Raw genomic sequence first — 18,808 nt, 5'->3', positions numbered from 1 at the left:
TAACCCAGAGAGCTGACACACCCACCCAGAGAAGCAGGGCGCCTGGCCTGCAGGGCAGCCCCAAGCCAGCAGGTATCCCCAGAACTTTACAGCAGCTGCTGTGGGAGGCTGGGTGGCCAGGAGGCGGGGCCGAGTCCTGGCACCCTCCCCACCAGAGGCCGTCTCCAGCGGGCTGCCCCCAAACCCTACATGCTACATCTTCGCAAGATGCCCAACGGCCTGGGGGTTGAAATGGGAGGAGTCCAGAGCACCCTGTCTGGGTGAGGGAGGACCCCAGAGCTGTGTGGGGCCCCGCCTGGCCCCTCTCCCACAGCCCTGTGGCTGCTTCTGCAGCAGAGCTCCTCTTTGCTAGGCACCCGCCGGCCTGGGGTGGCCTGCTGGGCCCGGACAGCTGACAGGTTGTCCCCAGGGCTCCTACGCGTTTCGGCTAGAGCACCAGCTCCTGCTTGGCAGCCCCTCCGTGGCACCTGCCAACCCAGACCCTCTGCAGGCCAGGCACATGGTGGAGGGCTCCTAGGCCCCTGCTGTGGGCCACCAGGAGACCCTCCCGCCCAGGCCATGTGACGGCCCCGACCTGGGCAGCTTCTCAACCACCTGCCCTGTAGGAGAGCCTGCCCCAGACCGCCAGCCGCCCCACCGCTATACCCACACCAGGACCCCTCCTCGGGGAGAAGCACCTGGGCTGTTGGGGATCAGTCGTCAAATGACGCCAGGGGCCTACCCCCCGACCTGCAGAGCGTCTGCTGGTGCCAGGCCTGTGCCACACGGATGGCAGAGGCAGGGAGGCCCCACTGGAGCAGCATGCGGGGGGGGGGGGGGTACAGCTCCAAGCTCCAGCCTCAGCTCAGGGGCATCCCTTCCTCTGTGGCCCTCACACCGTGTTTGCATCGAAACGTCCCTGAGTGCATCTGGCTCTGGCTAAACAGTGTGGGAAGCAGCATGACAGAGAAGGCGGGAGGCCCGGCCTGGTTTCGTCCTCCATGCTCGCCAGACGGGAGACCACCCAGCCGGGACAGCCCCGGCAGGCTGCTGTGCCTGCCGTCCAGGCCAGGTGGGACTGACTCACCACGTGCCCCCCAACCAGCTTGGGCTCCAGTGTCCGTGGGCCTGGTCCTCAGGGCAAGGGGAACACACAAGGCGGTACCCGGGTCCGGGCTCAGCGGCAGAGGGCAGGCCAGGGCAGCTGTCGGGCTGCACGCAAGCCGACCTCTGGAGGCCAGCCAGCCCTCAAGAATCACACCCAGGGAGAGCCCCTGGTGCTTGAGCAGACGGCTGAGCGGGGAGCAGAGCCTGAAATGACAGTGTTACCCCCCCACACCCACCGAGGCTGGGACAGGTGCCAGCGGGAGGTCCACGGGAGCGCCAGCCTGCTAATGCCACCACGCAACCTCCATTCACTTGAGAAGCACCGCCAGGGCCTGTCCACAAGCACGGTCCCTGGGACAGGGATGCAGCCGACGTGCTGTGCCCGGGAGGGTGCAGGCAGATGGGTGAGCCCAGCACGCGGGGGTGGGGTGGGGTCCTCTGGCTAAAGCTTCGGGATCCTGTGCTCACCTCAGCTTTTCAGAACTTGCTAGAAACCCATGTCGGCTCTGCAGCCACAATCCTTTTTTCTTAAAAGCTCATCAGATTTCTGAAAACCACAGGTTAGAGCAGACACAGTTCAGAAGACACTGAGGAATCCCCTACTTTGGCGTCTGTTTTGTACACGAGCCAGGGACCTCGTGGCTGGAGTTCCGGAAACGCACACACACAGAGAAGGGTCTCAGAAGCAAGTGACACACATGGACGCCAAAGTGCTTAAATACAGATTTATTGCAAACCAACACTGGACAGGGGACTTCGTGGGCGGGCACCCTGGTCTCCCCGGACCTTGGCTGACGGAGCTCAGTGGCCAATCTGCGGCGGCCGCGTCTGGAGAGAGAAAACACGCAGGCAGCACCGGCTCCAGGGCCCAGGCCGGCAGCAATGGGCAGAGGACACCCACGAGGACGGCCCGCCATCGGCCGCATGGCCCGGTGCCCCAGCCCGCCACTCTGACGCTGGTGAGCCGCTGCCACGGCAGGCGGGGTGGGCAAAAACGCAACACTGAAAACGTCAGAGAAAACGACGGACCATAGAGTCCATGACTCCCCAGTCTCCCGAGTAGCTGGGGTACAGTGCAAGCCCCACCTCATCACACCAGGAGACCCCGACAAGACCATCGAGACCGGTTCTCACACACATGTGTGCCATGAGAACCCTGGGACATGGGACAGGTGTGCAAATCCTGGGGACCCTGAGGATGGGTCTCAGCTCCACCAACAGGCTCCGGCCCAACTATGGAGGCAGAGCTCTGCGCCCCCTTGGCGACGCTCCTCCCAGCCACCTGGTGTCTGCACCTCCTTCGTGGCACAAGAGCCACCCGATGCTTCCCAGGGGCTGCTTCGGACATACACAGGAATCCCCACTCACTTCTGGCCACCTCGAGCCTCAAACCGGCCCCCACACGACTGACGAGTGAGCTCCCGCCTACTCAAGCCGTTTGAAGGGGGCCGTTTCTGGAGGAACCATCGCCTAGAAAGGAGTCCTCCTCAGCCCCCAGGACAGCCCCCGAGGGAAGGTCCCAGGAAACCTGCCAGCTGACAGCCCCCAGAGCAGCAGGCACGTGGCCTGCGGGCCTGGGGTGGCTCAGGCCCCATGGGCAGAGCAGAGGCAGGAGGAAAGGCCGTGGCTGTGTCTCCCGAGGGCACCTGGTTGGCTCCCCAACAAGGACCAGGCCCCACAGAGGACAGTTCCTGCTGTGTCTGTGACCACTCGGGACCATGTCCCCACATCCAGCAGCGCTGACCAGAACCCCCAGTCTGTTCTCCCTGACCGGGCTGAGCATCCAGCGGACGCGCACACACACCAAGCGAGAACGCACACACAGGTGTGCAGGAGAGATGAAGGCGAGGACCCTCGCGCCCCCCTCGGCAGCAGCCGGCCCAGCACCCGCTCCCCGGGCCCAGCACGAGGAAAGCAAGCAGAGCGTGTGCAGCAGCAGGAGGAGAGCGGGTGGCCGGTGTCCCGCTCGCCCCGTGCTGCTCCCGACAGTCTGGAGACGCAGGGCCGGGCGCCGCGGGTTCACCCTTGAAAGAAAGGAGGGCAAGGGCGAACCCGGCAGCGAGTCCCTGGTGGGAGGGAGCCGGGGGCACGGCCGCAGGCACGTCCTTTCCTCTGGGCATTAAAACTGCACAGCCCCCGGGGAGATGTTGAACATGGCCGGGTCGAATCGTTGGCCTCGGAAGGGGGAGCCTTCGGCATCCCACCCCTTCTTCAGCATCTCATGGACTTTCTACAAACAGAAAACAGACACAGAGGTTAACCACGCGGCCCAGAGCACGACTTGCTCCGCCGCCTCCACAAGAGGATCGGGGTTGTCGCAGACACCGTGCAGGGCGCCCCCGCACACAGCACAGGGAGAAAGGCCCGGTGTCCCTCCTGCCCGAGGCCACTCTGCCTCACAGAACCCGGCGCTGTGGCCGTGAGTCTGGCCCACCGTAGCCGGTCACTGCCCACTGCATGCACACGGCCACGCTGAGGGCATCCACCCCTTCCTGCCAAGCCCCATCCCCATTGGCCACTCTCTGGACAGGAGCCCCAGGGGAGACCTAACCCCTGGCGAGGACGGTGTCCAGAGCCACCCATGCAGTGAGGGGACCTCTCTCCAGGCCTGCTCCCCACACGGGCCGCCTGGGCCTCCTCAGAGCACCAGCCAGTCCCGCTGACCTTCTGGCCCCACGCGGCCTACTTCCCCAGGGGCCTGCTTTCCTCCAAAGGCCACAGCTACATCCCCAACAGTATGACACCGGCACCTCCGGGTATCCGGCTCCCTCCCTGCTAGCTCCCAGCAGGGGCCTCCTCCTGCCTCCACACTCTTGTGCACCCGACCCTGCTCCCCTCACAGCTGTGTGCCAGGATGCCCCATGTTTGCACACACTCCTCCCCAAGTTCCTGGGGAGTCCAGAGCGGTCCTAGGCAGCAGTGCTGGTGCTGGTCATTCAAGAGTGGGTGACCCGAGCAAGGGGCACACCCAGTCCGTGTCTCCTGTGCGTCTGCTCCAGGTGCCCAGAGAGCACTGCTCGCCCAGCATTCACGTCCCCCAGGGCCCCATGCTGCCCCCCACAACGGCAAGTCCTGCTGGAGTCTGGGCCACTCGGGGCACAGAGATCTGTCCTCTAGGCTGCAGCATCTTTAAAGCTCTTCCTTGGACCCTTCCTCCTCAGCTGCCTGTCCTGGGCCTGGCGGCAGAAGTCTCCTACTCCCCTCTTGGGCCTGGATGCCTGGCCACTTCCAGGCGGCGGCACCTGACCCCCTCCACGGGGCCCAAGCTCACAAAGCTTGCGTCTGGTGACTGCAGGCCGCTGGCACGTAAGGGACAGGGACAGCTACCCAGTGCACACAAAGGCGAGTGCATGCTCAGCAGTGACAGCCAGAGACACAGCCCGTGAGGCACCCAAGGTCCCCCCAACAGGTCACCTCAGCCCCTCCAGCCCTGTAGGTCCAGCTGGTCACGGAGCCTGGCTGAGAGAAGGCTCAGAGGCTCAGGCCCCAGCCCTGCTGCCCGAGCCACCGGGCTACCCTGACCACGAGCTGGTGCCCGACGCTCCTCTCAGGGCCACTGGTGGAGCCCACGACCCAGCCCGCCCTGCCCACCTGGCGCAGCCAGAGCTCTTGGAGTGAGCCCCGCAGGAGCAAGGCCATCTGAGGACAGGGTGGCAGGAGGACCCCCGCGGTGCCCCCAAAGCACCAGCAGGACCCAGTGAGGCCCCCAGAGTAGCACTGGTGCCCCCACAAGGCTTGAGCTGGCCAAGCCTGTCACGCTGGAGAACCAAAACTAACCTGGGAAGAGCAACACTCTCCCCCCGGAATAGCCAGTCTTGGGAGCGCTGACACACGCACAAGCGCAGGAACATGCATGGCGAACCCTCTTCCCTGCCCTCAGGCCGCGCAGCCTCGGCCTCTGCACACACGGGCCCTTCCTGCCTTTTCCACGCTGGTCAACCCGGACTTCTCAGGCCTCTGGGATTCCATGGGGACTCGGGAGGATTTTTCCCATGGGCCCCGCAGCAGGGCTGAGCCTGGGTCCCCACAACTCTGCCCAGGGTCCTCTGGGGGGGGGGTGTGGGGGAGAGGGTCCTTGGAGACACACACGCCCCCCCCCAGATGCCCTGCAGAGCTAGTCACATGCCATGCCCCACGCCTGTGTGTACCAGCACCCCTTCCCGGACGGTGACAGGTGACCAGGCCAGGGCCGCCTGCGAGGATCCCACAGGAGCGCCCCCTCCCCTCCGTGCCCCCAACATGCCCCCGGCTGCCCCTGCCCTTCTCACCAGCTCGTGGCTCTGTGGCTTGCCTTGCAGCTTCTGGTGGTAATCGAAGGTGAGCCTGTCCAGCACGGCGTGCTCCTCCTCGTCCACTGTGGCCATGGAGCGCTCCTTGTTGATCTTGTCGATGTCAATGTGCTCCTCGCCCTCCAGGACAGCGCTCCACCAGTACTCACCCACCTTGTTCAGGCTCACCTGGGACATGTGGGCAGACAGGGCTCCGTGTGGGGGTGGCACTGGTTCAGGGCTCGGGGCCGTCGGCCTTCACCCCTCACCAGGTTCTGAAGCCAAAGCCCCGTGCGCATGAATACCCCACATCTGTTCGGCTGCCAGGACCCCAGCCCAGCCCCCACCCCATCCTCCCTGCACTGCTGGGGACACTCGGCCCCAAATAGGAGCCTCTACCCACACTCTGGCCCCGCCAGCTCGCCAACTATACACGTGAGGGCCTCCCTTGCTTCCGGCATGGCACCCAGGCCAGGGTAGCACGCGGGCAGGGTGCAGGCTACACGCCTCCCTGTGGGCGGCCCACTGTCTCTCACACTATCCACCTAGCCTCCAAAGGCAGGAAACGCCCAGTCACGCCCCAAAGGCTACAGGGCAAAGCGGGCAGGACAAGCCTGCAGCTGGAGCAGCTCTCACTCAGGAGCACCTGGAGAGAGAGTTACTGGCTGGAGGGCAATCGTGACGTGACAGATCCGAACCTGCCCATCAGTGACATATGTGAGGACACCATGCCCCCTAGCCCCCCAGCCCCACCTCACCCAGGGTCTGTCTGGCCCTGGCCACCGCAGCAGGGCTCCATCCTCATCTCAGAGAAGGACTTCGGAGGTGGGCACAGGTACAGGGCAGGCCACACAGCGAGAGGGCATCCAGGTGACAGCATGGGATTCATGTCACCATGGCAGAAATAATCCTGCCCTTGCTGACTACCCCAGTGGGCATGGGGCATGCCGACGGGAGGGCTGAGACGGCGGGCTTGGAGCACCCCTGCCCGCTCGCTCGGCAGGTGAAGGACTTCTTCCTGCAAACGCCACAGTTGACGTCTGGGTGGATTTTGTTTCCAGATGCCCTGCTCAGCTGGCGCCTTACTGACCTTACTCCCCAGTTTGTGTGGGGACCTGACCCGGCCCCCCAAGACCCCACGTAAAGAACACAGCCCACCCTCTCCAAATGCAAATCTGCGTTCCAACGCAACAACTACCTCCCAAGTGGGAGTGCATTCCAAGGCGCTTACAGGCCAGTGTGCCTCTGGGACCCAGAGAGCAGGCCCTCCGGCATCACCCTTGCCGGGACCGGGACCGCTCCAAACAGCCAGAAGTCAGCGCCTGCTGCTGACAGGGTGCAGAGGGCAGAACAGCCACTGCAGCCACTGACCACCAGAGGGCACAGAGGTGTCAGCCCACACCACCGGGGGCCCCACTGCTGGCCCTTCCCACACACGGCCTTCCTGGGCATGATGGGCTGACCCTGCAGACAAGGAGCCTACTGGGCCTTGATGCCTGTGTCTCCCGTGTCCCCAGGGCAAGTCTTCACGGACCCTTTGCAAACCCAGCAAAAATGAAGATGAGCAGAGCATCACCTTTACTAAAAATGTGTTTTGAGGTAAAATGTAATAATCACTCTACAGTGAACTCAGTGCGCTGAGCGCACACAGTGTTGTGCAACCACCACCTCCATCTGGTTCAGAACACTGTCCTCACCCCAAAAGGAGTCCCGTGCCCACGAGCAGCCCCTCCCCACTGTCCTCATGCTTCCCCATCCTCCCTGTGCACGTCAGGTGTCCTGCTGTGCCCCAGCTTCTTGTACTCAGCGTGGTGTCCTCACGGTGCGTCTGGAGGCCAGGGAGGTACTCTGGGAACAGCGCTCTAGGACCAGGTCTCGGAGTTGGATGGGGTTACATCTGGTTCTGCTTTTTCACTTTAACATTGTTACTTCCTTAAAAACCAAGTTTGCAGAGATGTGGTTTTGGATTTAATGAAATTCACCCATCTGAGGGCACATCAGAGTCCTGACACACATGTAGCCATGCTGCCAGCAGCCAGTCACAGGGGGACGTGGCTCTGGTTGCATATCCTTCCCTGTGCTCATTTGCCATCTTGTTTTTCTGAACGTTTTATTTGGGATAATTTCAAACATACCCATGTGTCTCTGCCCAAGGCTCCCCACCAACATGCTACCCCTGCTCTGTCACTGCATGACAGAATACGTTTAAGGACATGCATAACACGCAATAAATTACAGGATGTTTTCGCCTGAACCACCTGGACACAACAAGTGCCTCCTTCCTGAGGAAAGTTTCAGCCCACCTTCCCTCCTGCAGAGGATCCAGGCCAGGGTCCCAAATGCACCTTAGTGGTCCTGTCCTCGCTCATCTGGAACATTCCACAGCTTTGCATTTAGAGACCGTCCTTCATCTGGGGTCTCATGTTCCCCTCAATTGACTGCGGGAAGCACCCCCAACAGCATAATGCACAGGTGACACCATGTCCCGCCCAGCATGTCACCACATCCACTGGGCATACCTCCTTGAGCCCACCTCCCCCACAACAGTGGCAGGAGCCCCTTACCCACTGTCAGCACCCACGCCTGGGTGCCCAGAACCTCAGTGGCTCCCATTCATTCCCATCCCTAACTATGCAAGTGTTCAGAGCATTCTAGCTTGACTGGTAACCTGCTAACATGCCCCCTCCTTCCCTGGCCTCCCTCTAGGACCCTCACAGTGACCTGGTCCCAGACCTAGAGTCAGGTTCCCAAAGCGTCCTCACAGAAACTTCGAACCCCACGTGAACAAGCTCTGCACCCCACAACCTGTGCGATGACTCAGCAGCCTCTGCCTCCCCCTCCTCCCCTCGTGGCAGAAGCAAACATGGCGGCCACGTGTCTGCTGAGGAACGGTGGCTCCTTGTAGCACTCTCCAGACCATGGGGGCCAGGGAGCCATCCGTGAGAGCCGTGGACAGTGCTTCCAGGGAGGTGCCTTGAAACGGGGTCAGACGACAGGAACCCACTCTCTGCAGGTCCCTCCGAAAGGAGGACGTGGGTCTGCAGCCAACCACCAACCTCAGAGCTTGCCAGGCACAGCACCTCAAAGGGCAATCTCCTGGTGTCTTGTGCTGTCAACGAACTTTTTAAGCTTACGAATTAGAGTGCTGTATGGGCCAGGACACGGGTGTGGTGGTGGTGGGGTATATGGCATGTGCTGGAAGTAGGAGCAGCCAGGTTGTGCTATCTGCACTCTCCTCTCGCCTCGGGATGGAGGGACAGCCCTGCGTCCCCTGGGAACACATTCCTGCTGCCCTGGGCCACCTACTTCTGCCCCAGAGCCACAACTCCTCCCTGCTGGGACTCAGGGACTGGCTAGGGGCAGCACCACAGCACTGAGTGCCTCAAGAAACACCCAGGGTCCTGAGAAAGGAGAGCACTGAAGGCCAAGCGCCTGCAATTCATTCCATGGACTGGTTTGCAGGCTTCTGGTGCTCGCCAAGTTTGACGTTATCAAACTCACATCTGGGACAGATGATGCACTGTGACTCTGGTGGCCGCCAGCAAGAGACAGCACCAGGAGAGCACTTTCCGAGAAGCACAACCTCACCAGGAGACTGAGACGGACAGACGAATGAATGCAGGCAGGCCGGTCAAGGTAAGTTAGGATCAGTGAAGCAGCGCTGGCGGGCATGCTGGGACCTGGCCACCCCACGGACACATGGCACAGGAGAATGTCCTCCAGCATGCAGCCAAGCACTACAGCGAGCCTGCAACTTCACTTCTGAGAACTGAACTTGAGGAAATCATCTCAATAAGTCATCCGAGAATTGGTGGGGGGGGGGCATGGTTCGTGAATACAATACATACAATATTCTGGGTGAGCGCCGAGGCCAAGCAAGGACAGGCCCAAGAACACCCTTGCACCTGCTGAGCACCCCGATGCCCCATCTGGGGGGCGGCCTCCACCTGGGGTGCTCAGCATGGAGCACCCACCACAGCAGAGGGGCCGCAGCACCACCTGGAGGGGGAAATGAGGACAGCGTGCCACGGCGCTTCTGGGACAGCGTGGCACGGGGGAGGCGCGCTGACTTCAAGTCTCTTAACTCTCTTAACCGGGAAAGGAGTCTGCCTGAGAGGCAAGAAGCCTCCTTTAACATTCTCGAGTGTGGGAGGGAGGGAGGCAGAGCTGTCATCCGGTTTTAGCTGCCACCCCTGCCTGCTCTGAAAGCTTGCCGGGCGTGTCTGATGCGCATCCACTCAGGCAATGAGGGTGGCTGGGAAGCAAGTAGCATGGCTCCCTGAGAGGTCAGAGGCATGGACCAATGACTCTGGTGAGGTAACAGGCACCCCTGGGGTCGCCCCCCATGGTCCACGAGGCTCTCACCACCTACAAGGCAGCCAGGGGCAGCCAGGGGCTTTTATTCTCCATCTGGAGCCCAGAAGTCCAACATGCAAGTGCTGCAGCAGGGCCAGGCTCCCTTTCTAGGTCTTCCCAGTGTCTGCCTGTCTTTACATCACTCCTGTCTGTGTCTTCCTCTGTTTCCAACCTCCCTTGTTCGCTCATAAGGTCCCATTTGCTGGTTCCAGGCTCTGGTAAAGACCCCGGGGCCCTTGACCGTGTTCCTCAGCAGCCCTGGTGCTCAGCACAGTGCCCAGCCCTGAACTGCCAGTGACCCACAGACGTCTAGGGATAGACCAACCCCGGCTCTCAGCCTCACTAGAAGGGTCAGGAATGGAGCTCCTCTGTGGCTAATGGAACCACCGGAGCCAGGCAGTGCTGAGCGGAGCTGAGGCACGCAGCAGGTGAGGCGGCCCAGGCAGCCCCATCTGTCTCCGATGTCCGAGGGACGTGGTGCTTGTTCCCAGCAGCAAATCCAAGGAGGGTCTTCACGCATCAGAGCAAGACGCCCGCCTAGCTATGGTATCATCTCAGATACGTGACCCCAAATGTCACTGACAAATGAAGCCTAGAATACAGTCCGTGGTGAGGAGGGAAGGCAGGGAGAAACCCTACATTCCCTTGGAAGTGCACATGCCGGTGGCGAGGCCCTGACACATGCAGTGCCAGCTGCTGACAGTCAAGCCACTCTAAGGGCTCCCACGTGGACCCTGCTGGCAGGAGGTCAGCGGAAAAACTTGCAGAAGTCATGTTCATGGGCAGTGCCAAGTACACTGCCGCCGCGGTCAGCTCCGCATGGCTGAGCTCCTGAGCACCAGGCACTGGGCAAAAACAAACTAGAAAAGTGAATGGCAGCAGGGCACAGCACGAGAGGACCAGAGGGGCCACCCCCTGGCCATGCACGGGCCGCCCCCCCCCCACCTCCTCCCCACCCTCTCCAGGTTGCCCTGCAGGTGGAAGGTCCACAGCGAGGAAACAGGCCGGTTCTGGAGCAGAGGTGTAGCTCCACCTCATGCAAGCCGCATCCCTGTCTGTAAAGCATGTTTCCAGAGAGTAAAGTGCATTACCAGGCACCTCGTGGAGCCCAGTGCGAGTGCGCTCAGAAGAGGCCACTGGAATGATGAGCTAATGGCCCGCCATGAGCCACAGTCACGCTCAGGCCCTCACACACATCACACACAGAGGCGCCACATGGCTGCGAGGAAGGCAAAGTCAGCTCTACCAACCAAAGCTCCTACAAGATGAGGTACCCGGAATCACCAGAGCCACGTTTCCACAGCAGTAATGGAAAGGACACCGGTGATGACCCTGACAGACACCAGTGCAGTGGCTGGGGGCCTTCAGAGGATCAGCAAGCACTTGGCCAGTCCGTCCAGGCAGGGAGGGGGGGTTCCATCATCCCGGAGGCAGCATCAAGGCAGAGTATGTTCCGATGGCTCCTTGGAGCAAAGCCACCAGGTGCCACTGGGACTCCCTCAGGGGCACTGCTCGGGAGTCACCCCTGCCCCAGGCAGGATGGTGAAGCCCCAGGCCATGGGCAGCGGCACCCTGGATCTTGGTCTTACAGTTCTGCCCACCCAGGATGAGCTGCCAGCTGCTGGGAGGCTGATAGTGGGGGTGGTGAGGAGACCCCGACTTTACCTCCCACAGCCCTGGGAAGCACAAACAAGACCATGACCACGAAGACATGTTGCAAATGAGATGAGCTGGTGATACAAACGACCATGAGGCCGGGGTGTGGGAAGTGGTTCGGGTGAACTGGGGGACAGGGAGGCGTGGCATGATGGGAAGAGGGACTGAGCCCGTATGACAACTGTCACACTCCCACAGAGAGAAGTAAGAATGCTGGAAGGGCAGAGAGGTGCCGAGCAAGGTTTATAACGAGAGCTGGGTAGGCCAGGCCTGGCTACCTCTGAGTACCTGGGAGTGTTCACCAGTATCCCAGTACAACAGACCCCTCTCCGCTCCACAGCCCTCCAGTCAGCATGGACAGGCTGCTCACTGGTGCCCATCCCACGAAGATGAAACTGAAACATTTCTTCCTTTTCCTTCCTTCCTCGTATGAATAAAAGTGTTTCTGTAAAATCCTGAGATTTTTGTCCAAAGACCTGGTCTGTTCCCACTGCCCTGCACCCTCTCTCCAGGCCCGAGTCAGGCACCCTTTGCCATATGAGGCCCCCTGGGCACTGCCCACTGACCGGGTGGCAAGGCCTCGAGGAGGGGATGAGCCTCTGAAGATGCCAGTGACAGGAGCACTTAGGTAGCCCGCTTGGCCTGTGCAGCCCCACGTAGCTCAGTCAGCTGAGACTCCTTTGTCAAATAAGCTGGTCTATCTGAACCTGTTCACTCTGCATCCTCCAGGAGGACATCCATGACATTCAATCTGCCTTTCAATTTTCCACTTATCTGGTTCTGCCTCAGATGTAACCAAATCGCCAGCGAGTGGAAGCCTCTAGGACTGGGAGGAACATCCTGCACAAGCACAGCCGAGCTCTGGGGATGACCCTGCCAGGAGCTCCTGTCGTCACTGTGTGCGGTTTTCCACGTGGGCACAAGGACAGACGACCACTGAGTTTCACATCCCCATTGGCTCCACTTCAGAGAACCAACTGGTAGGACCCCACGCCCCTTTCTCCTCCTGGAGTGCCCACACAGACACCCACACTCACCAGGACGCACTTCCCAGGCTCCAGGCTCCAGAGAGAGCTCTCAGTGTTGACCTTGTGGGTGAATTTCCCTTCCATGAGGACGTGCTCCCCATTCTCCTCCAGCACAGCCACCCGGATGGAGCTGCTGCTGAGGGCCACCGAGACCTGGAACCGAGCAGAGGGGTGTCACTCTGTGCTGTGAAGGTGGCACCCAGTGCGCTCCCAAGGAGAGAACTAGAAGCCAGGCCATCCTGGAAGAAGCAGGCATTCTGGGAGAAAAGAATCCCACCAACCAGGGACACTGGAAGAAGCAGCCTGCGCTCCACGGTCTCCTTCAAGTAAACATCCTGGAAGTTCTGTTTCAACATGGATAATGAAGACGCAGGAAAACTGCTGGTTTTCCACCCAAATCCCTTCTCCGTCAGGGCAGAGCAATTTCCATGGCGGAAAGCAAGCCTGGCGGGCGCAGGTGGGGGTGTGCCTCCCACCCCGTCTAGCTGTCGGCCCCCTGGGTAGCACAGCTCCGCACGTGCCAGGAGGGCCAGGCCACACCCCCACACGCCTGCTCTGCCTCCGTCCCGGTCCATGAGAAGCTGTGCCTTTGCCAGGGACACTGAGGCTGGCTCCTGTGGTTTCATAGTTTCTCTGTTCTCGAGAAACCCAGCCTCTCAGCTCACACTTGTCATGTATAGTCTCTCCCCTCTGCCCCACATCTGTCCCCAGCACCATATGGGAGCTGCTGGGACCCTGGCCTACAGCATCCAAAGCTCGTGAAGCCCTGGACGTTATTCAGATCAGAAACTGGAAGAGGAAAGCAAGTACAACTCCAGTTTCTCTTTCACTTCTTTTTAAACTCTAAAATCTGTGTCTATACTGTAATATCTTTTTATGATAGCATCTGCATAATGCGTGCATTCAATGAACAGACACTGGAAGGGACACCTCAGGCCCAAGGGTGGGGTTCCATCTGCTTTTGTTTGGAGACTACCCTCCCACATGGCTTGTAAGTACTCATTAAACACTCAGAAAGTATTGAACAGAAACTCTAAGTGTCCCAGAATATTCAAGCTCTGCTCCCATAACCTAATTGTATCGTAAATCTCGAGTAAAAGATGGGACAGTGGAGGGGGTGCTGTTCCAGAGTCCCCACCATCAGGTGGCTCTCGGGCGAGAGAGGAAGAGTTCCTGAACCGTGCGGGGAATGGAGACAAAAGCGCTGCTACAGAGCAGAGTGGCCCACAGACCACACTGTGCCCACACACAGGGGCTGGAGCGTCCTGTGGGCACAGCTGCCCCCACACCAACCTCTGGGGGTGTCCTATTCACTCGGCCAGCGTGGCAAAGACACGCACACAAGCCAGCTTTACTTGGCATCCAACAGCCAACTCGGCAGCAGCCCAGCAGACTCCTGGACCACCATGCCTCTGACCATGAACTTGGGCATGTGGTGGAGGCACTCCAGGAGCAAGCTCACTTTAATAAAATCCTCCCCGCTAGCTTTACATAACATGGTTATTTCCAAATTTGGGCAAGTTCTCACAGTGAGTCTTGCACAACAGGGGACGAGCCAAAGCACCGAGGGAACCCTCTTGCTTCCAGTTCAAGAGGTCACTCTGGGACAGGTGACGGTGCCCCAGCCTCTGCGACCCATGGAAAAGACAAAGCAAGCACAAAGAGAAAAATCCCAGACAACACAAGGGAGGAGGAGATGAAGGAGAAGAGTGTGGGGACAGGCAGGACAGAGCAGGAACAAGCGAGTGGTCTGCCGGTGTGCATCTGGGAGCCTTGGCTGCATGGGCAGCTGGCGGGCAGTCAGGTGGGAGGGCAGGAGCGGAGCGGTCAGAGCAGCCCCGAGACCGCAGTGGCATAGACCAAGGGGTCTGTCCAGTACTCTGAGGGGACAGCGTGGGTGGTGGGACCCACGTGCTGTCAGGAAAGCTGCCCCGCTGAGCCCTCAGCAGCTGTAGAGGAGCAGATCTCTGACATAAAACAGAGAAAACCATCCATACCACCCTTATTCAAAAGAATGAGGAAAATATGATTTTTAATTAAAAAACTACCAGGGAACTAAGAATTGCATCCTTAAACCAGCAGCATTTAAAAAAAAAAAAAAAGACTACAGAATTAGGAAAAAAGGAAATTCTAAAATATTTCCAGTATATATCCTTAGAGAGGTGTGAGCGGTGTGACTATGGAACCAAAATGAAATATGAAAATAGAACAATCACACACACCCCACTCAGAATTAAATACACAGAAGCTAAAATAAAATCTGCAACAGAAAGACTGTTAAAGTAAAAAAACTATCAAGATAGAGACAAAGACCAATCTAGGTGATCGGGGTGGCTGGCTAGAAACCACACGCAGCAACAAGACAACACTCCGGAGTCAAAAATGTGCTTTTGGACAAAACCCACCAAGGGCTGAACAGAATGAGGGAAAAAGGACTCACACAAACTTATGGACTCCTAATATTCAAATTATTCAAATTAAGGTCCTAAAAGTTGCAAAGACCAGGGATAAAAGTTCCCTCACAAAGAACCTGAATGGAAGAGATCTCAAGAAACAGTAGCACCGGACATAAGACAAAAGGGAGGCAAGGCCCTCAATCTTCTAAGGGAAGAATTTTTTTAGATTTCCATACACAACCAAACCATGAAATAAATATGTTTTAAATAACTACATTTAAAAAAAGAACTACATTTTAAGACATTCAAGAGTCCTGTATTTACAATATATTGTAAATATATTTTTGAAGGAGCTATAGTTCCTTCAAAACTTGAGAAAGCTCCTTGAGGCTATAGTCCAGCAAAATGAGGGAAAAAAAACTAAACCAGAGGAAGATCTCAGGGGGAGGGAGGGTCAAAGGCACAAACTTCCAGGAAGAAGGTCAATGAGGCCTGGATCTCCTGTATCACATGGTGACCACAGCTCACGACACTGTACCCATGCATGGGAAAGTTACTAAGAAAGTAGAACTCACTCCCATGCATGGGAAAGTTACTAAGAAAGTAGAACTCACTCTTATCACACACACACACACAAAGTATGGTGACAAATATAAACTAAACTTATTGTGGTGATCATTTTGTAATACAGACATCAAAGCGTTGTTATACACCTGAAGCTAATACAGTGTCATAGGTCAGTTATACCTTAATAAAACTAGGAACAAAAAAAGAGAGAAAGATCCAAAAGGGTTCCAAACACACTGAATTTAATCTAGAAGTACGGTGAAAGGAAGCCCCAGGATGGAAGCTGTACAGCAGAACTGAAACATAATTGGTCCAGGTTGGAAGCGGAGGTGAGAGGACTTCAGGAAAAATGATTTCTAGATAATATATTGTACTAGTGAGTCTGAGTGATTTGGACATTATGCTGGAAGAATACTATTTTTTGTAAGATAAAAACAAAAAAAAATACACAAGAAATTTGATGTAAAAATGAAAATAATAGAGTTAACATCTCCAAAAAAGCTCTCATCCAAAAACGCAGGAAGATTATTGGCAAAAATTGTCAAATATGTACTTTTTCTGAACTTTAGAAACTAATCAAGGTTTGTAGGAACCCAGAGAGCGTTTATTCAAGAAAAACAAGCTTTATGACAGCTTACCCTAGACCCATTCTCACTCTGTAGCCCCTTGGCAACCCACATTCCCAGTACAGCCTGGCGGCCATCAGAGGAAGCACAAAGGAGCTACAGTTCCTTCAAAACTTCATTCCCAAAGAACTCTGATTACTTGACCTGTGTGACAGTTCGCTGGAAGACCCCACTTGGTAGGCCGTTTTTAAATGGACTTCAAAAAAGCCTTTTCCCCAGAGAGTGTTTGTTGAAAACAATTAAGAGGCAAGTATTTTAACTTCACAGCTGACTGAAAGTTCATAACAGCTGAGGCAAACAAAAAAAGTTGTGCAATACAATGCCCATGGAGGTTTTGAAAACTTGGGACACATGAATGGGCAGGCTGTGTGCAGGCTCAGAAAAAAACCCTTCAGTAAGGCCCTAACCTCTTACCACTGGCTGACTTTGAGACTTTGCATGAACAAATGAAGGCTAAGGCAGAATTTTCAACTGCTAGGCCTGTTAAAGGCAGGCCCTAATACATACATGGAGCCCCTGGGAAGAGAAATTCACTGGTTCTAGGTCTTTAAGAAAGTCTGTCCAATCATTTGCTGATCACTAAGTTCACCAAGTAGATACTTCATCAGCAACGCAAAATAAAGAATACAGACTTCAGAAAATTAGCTCAAAAAAGTCATCAAATGGGCATCAATGGGTGGCTCAGTGGTTTAGCGCCTGCCTCCGGGCCAGGGCATGATACTATATAGTTCCAGGATCGAGTCCCAGATCAGGCTTCCTGCATGGAGTCTGCTTCTCCCTCTGCCTGTGTCTCTCCTCCACTCTCTCTCTCTCTCTGTATCTCTCATAAACAAATAAATAAAATCTATTAAAATGTATGTATTTTAAAAGTCATCAAACAAGAACTACATCAAGTACCAACAGCAACAAACCATGAGGAAAAGGGAGAATCTGAGTTCCAGAATTGCCACAGTATTATTTAAAATGCCTAATTTTCAACAAAAAATTACAAGACTCACTAAAAACAAAAAAAGATAGCCCATCCACATAGAACAAAAGCAAACAATAAAATCCATCCCCAAGGAAGTCCAGACATGAACTTAACAAAAAGTCTATAAATCAGCTATTGTAAATATACTCAAAAACCTAAAGAAAACCATGTGTAAATAACTAAGGAAAGTATGAGAATAAAATCTCATGAAGAATATTAATAAAGAGATAAGACATTTTTAAAAAGATTTTATTTATTTTTTTAAGATTTTATTTATTTATTCATGAGAGACAGAGAGCGAGAGAGGCAAAGACATAGGTAGAGGGACAAGCAGGCTCCATGCAGGGAGCCCAATGCAGGACTCAATCCCAGGACTCCAGGATCATGCCCTGAGCCAAAGGCAGATGCTCAACCACTGAGCCACCCAAGTGTCCCAAGACACTATTTTTTTTTTTTTTTAAAGAACCAAATACAAATTCTGGAACTTAAAAGTAACTGGGGAAAAAAACTGAAGCAGAAAGTCTACTAGAGGTCTCCAAAGCAAGTCACAGCAGTTAGAAGAAAGAATCAGGAAATCTAAAGACAGGACAATTAAGATTACTCTGTCTGAGGACCAGAAAGAATGAACAGAGCCTCAGTGACCTGAGGGACACCACTAAGCACACCACAACATGCACAACGGAGCCACAGCAGGAGAGGAAAGAGGATAGAAAGAATCTATGAAAAAATGGCTGACAACACACACTCCAGAAGGTCCGTGAACTCCAAGTAGAATAAATTCAAAGAGGTCAAGACCAAGATGCATCAAAATCAAACTGTCAAAAAAGGCAAAGACAAAGAATCTTGAAAGTAAGATGAAAACCAATTCTGCACATAGAGGGCTCCTCAACAGAACAAGATCTGATTTGTCATCAGAAACCATGCAGTCTAGGGCACTTGGGGGGCTCAGTCTGTTAAGTGCCTGCCTTCTGCTCACATCACGACCCCAGGGTCCTCAGATCAAGTCTCACATCAGGCTCCCTGCTCAAGGGGAGTCTGCTTCTCCCTCTGCTTCTGTGTCCCCCCGCCTCCCACTCATGCTCTCTAATAAATAAGATCTTTAAGAAACTATGCAGGCTAGAAGGCAGTGGGAGAGAGTATTCAAAGGATGAAGGGAAAGCGTGTCAACCAAGAATTCTGCATCAAGCTCAGGTCGTGATTCCAGAGTCCTAGGATCAAGTCCCACATCAGGCTCCCTGCAGAGAGCCTGCTTCTCTCTCTCTGTCTATGTCTCTGCCTCTCTGTGTCTCTCATGAATAAATTTTTTAAAATCTTAAAAAAAAATATTAAATCCCAGAGAAAACACTAAGACAATAACTCCAAATATATAGTTTTTTAAAAAAATAAGAGAATTAAAATACTACACTAGAAGGACCCCGGGTGGCTGAGTTGCTTAAGCATCCGACTCATGATTCTAGCTCACATTATGATCTCATGGAGTTGAGCCCCGTGTTAAGCTCCGCATTTAGGAGGGAATCTACTTGGGATCCCTGGGTGGCGCAGCGGTTTGGCGCCTGCCTTTGGCCCAGGGCACGATCCTAGAGACCCAGGATCGAATCCCACATCGGGCTCCCGGTGCATGGAGCCTGCTTCTCCCTCTGCCTGTGTCTCTGCGCCTCTCTCTCTCCCTCTGTGACTATCATAAATAAATAAATAAATAAAAAAAATTTTAAAAAAAAAAAAAAAAAAAAAAAAGGAGGGAATCTACTTGAGATTCTCTCTCCCCCTCTGCCCCTCCTCTGCTCATTCTCTTTCACTTGCTCACTCAAAAAAAAAAAAAAAAAAAAAAAAAAACCTTGAATAACAATAAAAAATA

General features: G+C 55.6%; 1 protein-coding gene across 1 annotated transcript in view; it reads right to left on the bottom strand.

The window, feature by feature from the left end:
• Positions 1–1,797: 1,797 nt before the first annotated feature.
• Positions 1,798–18,808, bottom strand: part of NUDCD3 (NudC domain containing 3) — a 59,027-nt gene continuing 42,016 nt past the window's right edge. The window contains exons 4-6 of the mRNA XM_055334689.1: positions 12,404–12,547; positions 5,355–5,543; positions 1,798–3,316 (exon numbers count right to left, since the gene is read on the bottom strand). Of these exons, the coding sequence (XP_055190664.1) occupies positions 3,206–3,316; positions 5,355–5,543; positions 12,404–12,547 (444 nt within the window). The 3' untranslated portion in view covers positions 1,798–3,205. The remainder of the gene's footprint in view (positions 3,317–5,354; positions 5,544–12,403; positions 12,548–18,808) is intronic.

The sequence above is a fragment of the Nyctereutes procyonoides genome, unplaced genomic scaffold, assembly GCF_905146905.1.
Source record: "Nyctereutes procyonoides isolate TBG_1078 unplaced genomic scaffold, NYPRO_anot_genome, whole genome shotgun sequence".
In the NCBI taxonomy this organism is placed as follows: Eukaryota; Metazoa; Chordata; class Mammalia; order Carnivora; family Canidae; genus Nyctereutes; species Nyctereutes procyonoides.
This window is presented reverse-complemented; position numbering and strand designations above follow the sequence as displayed.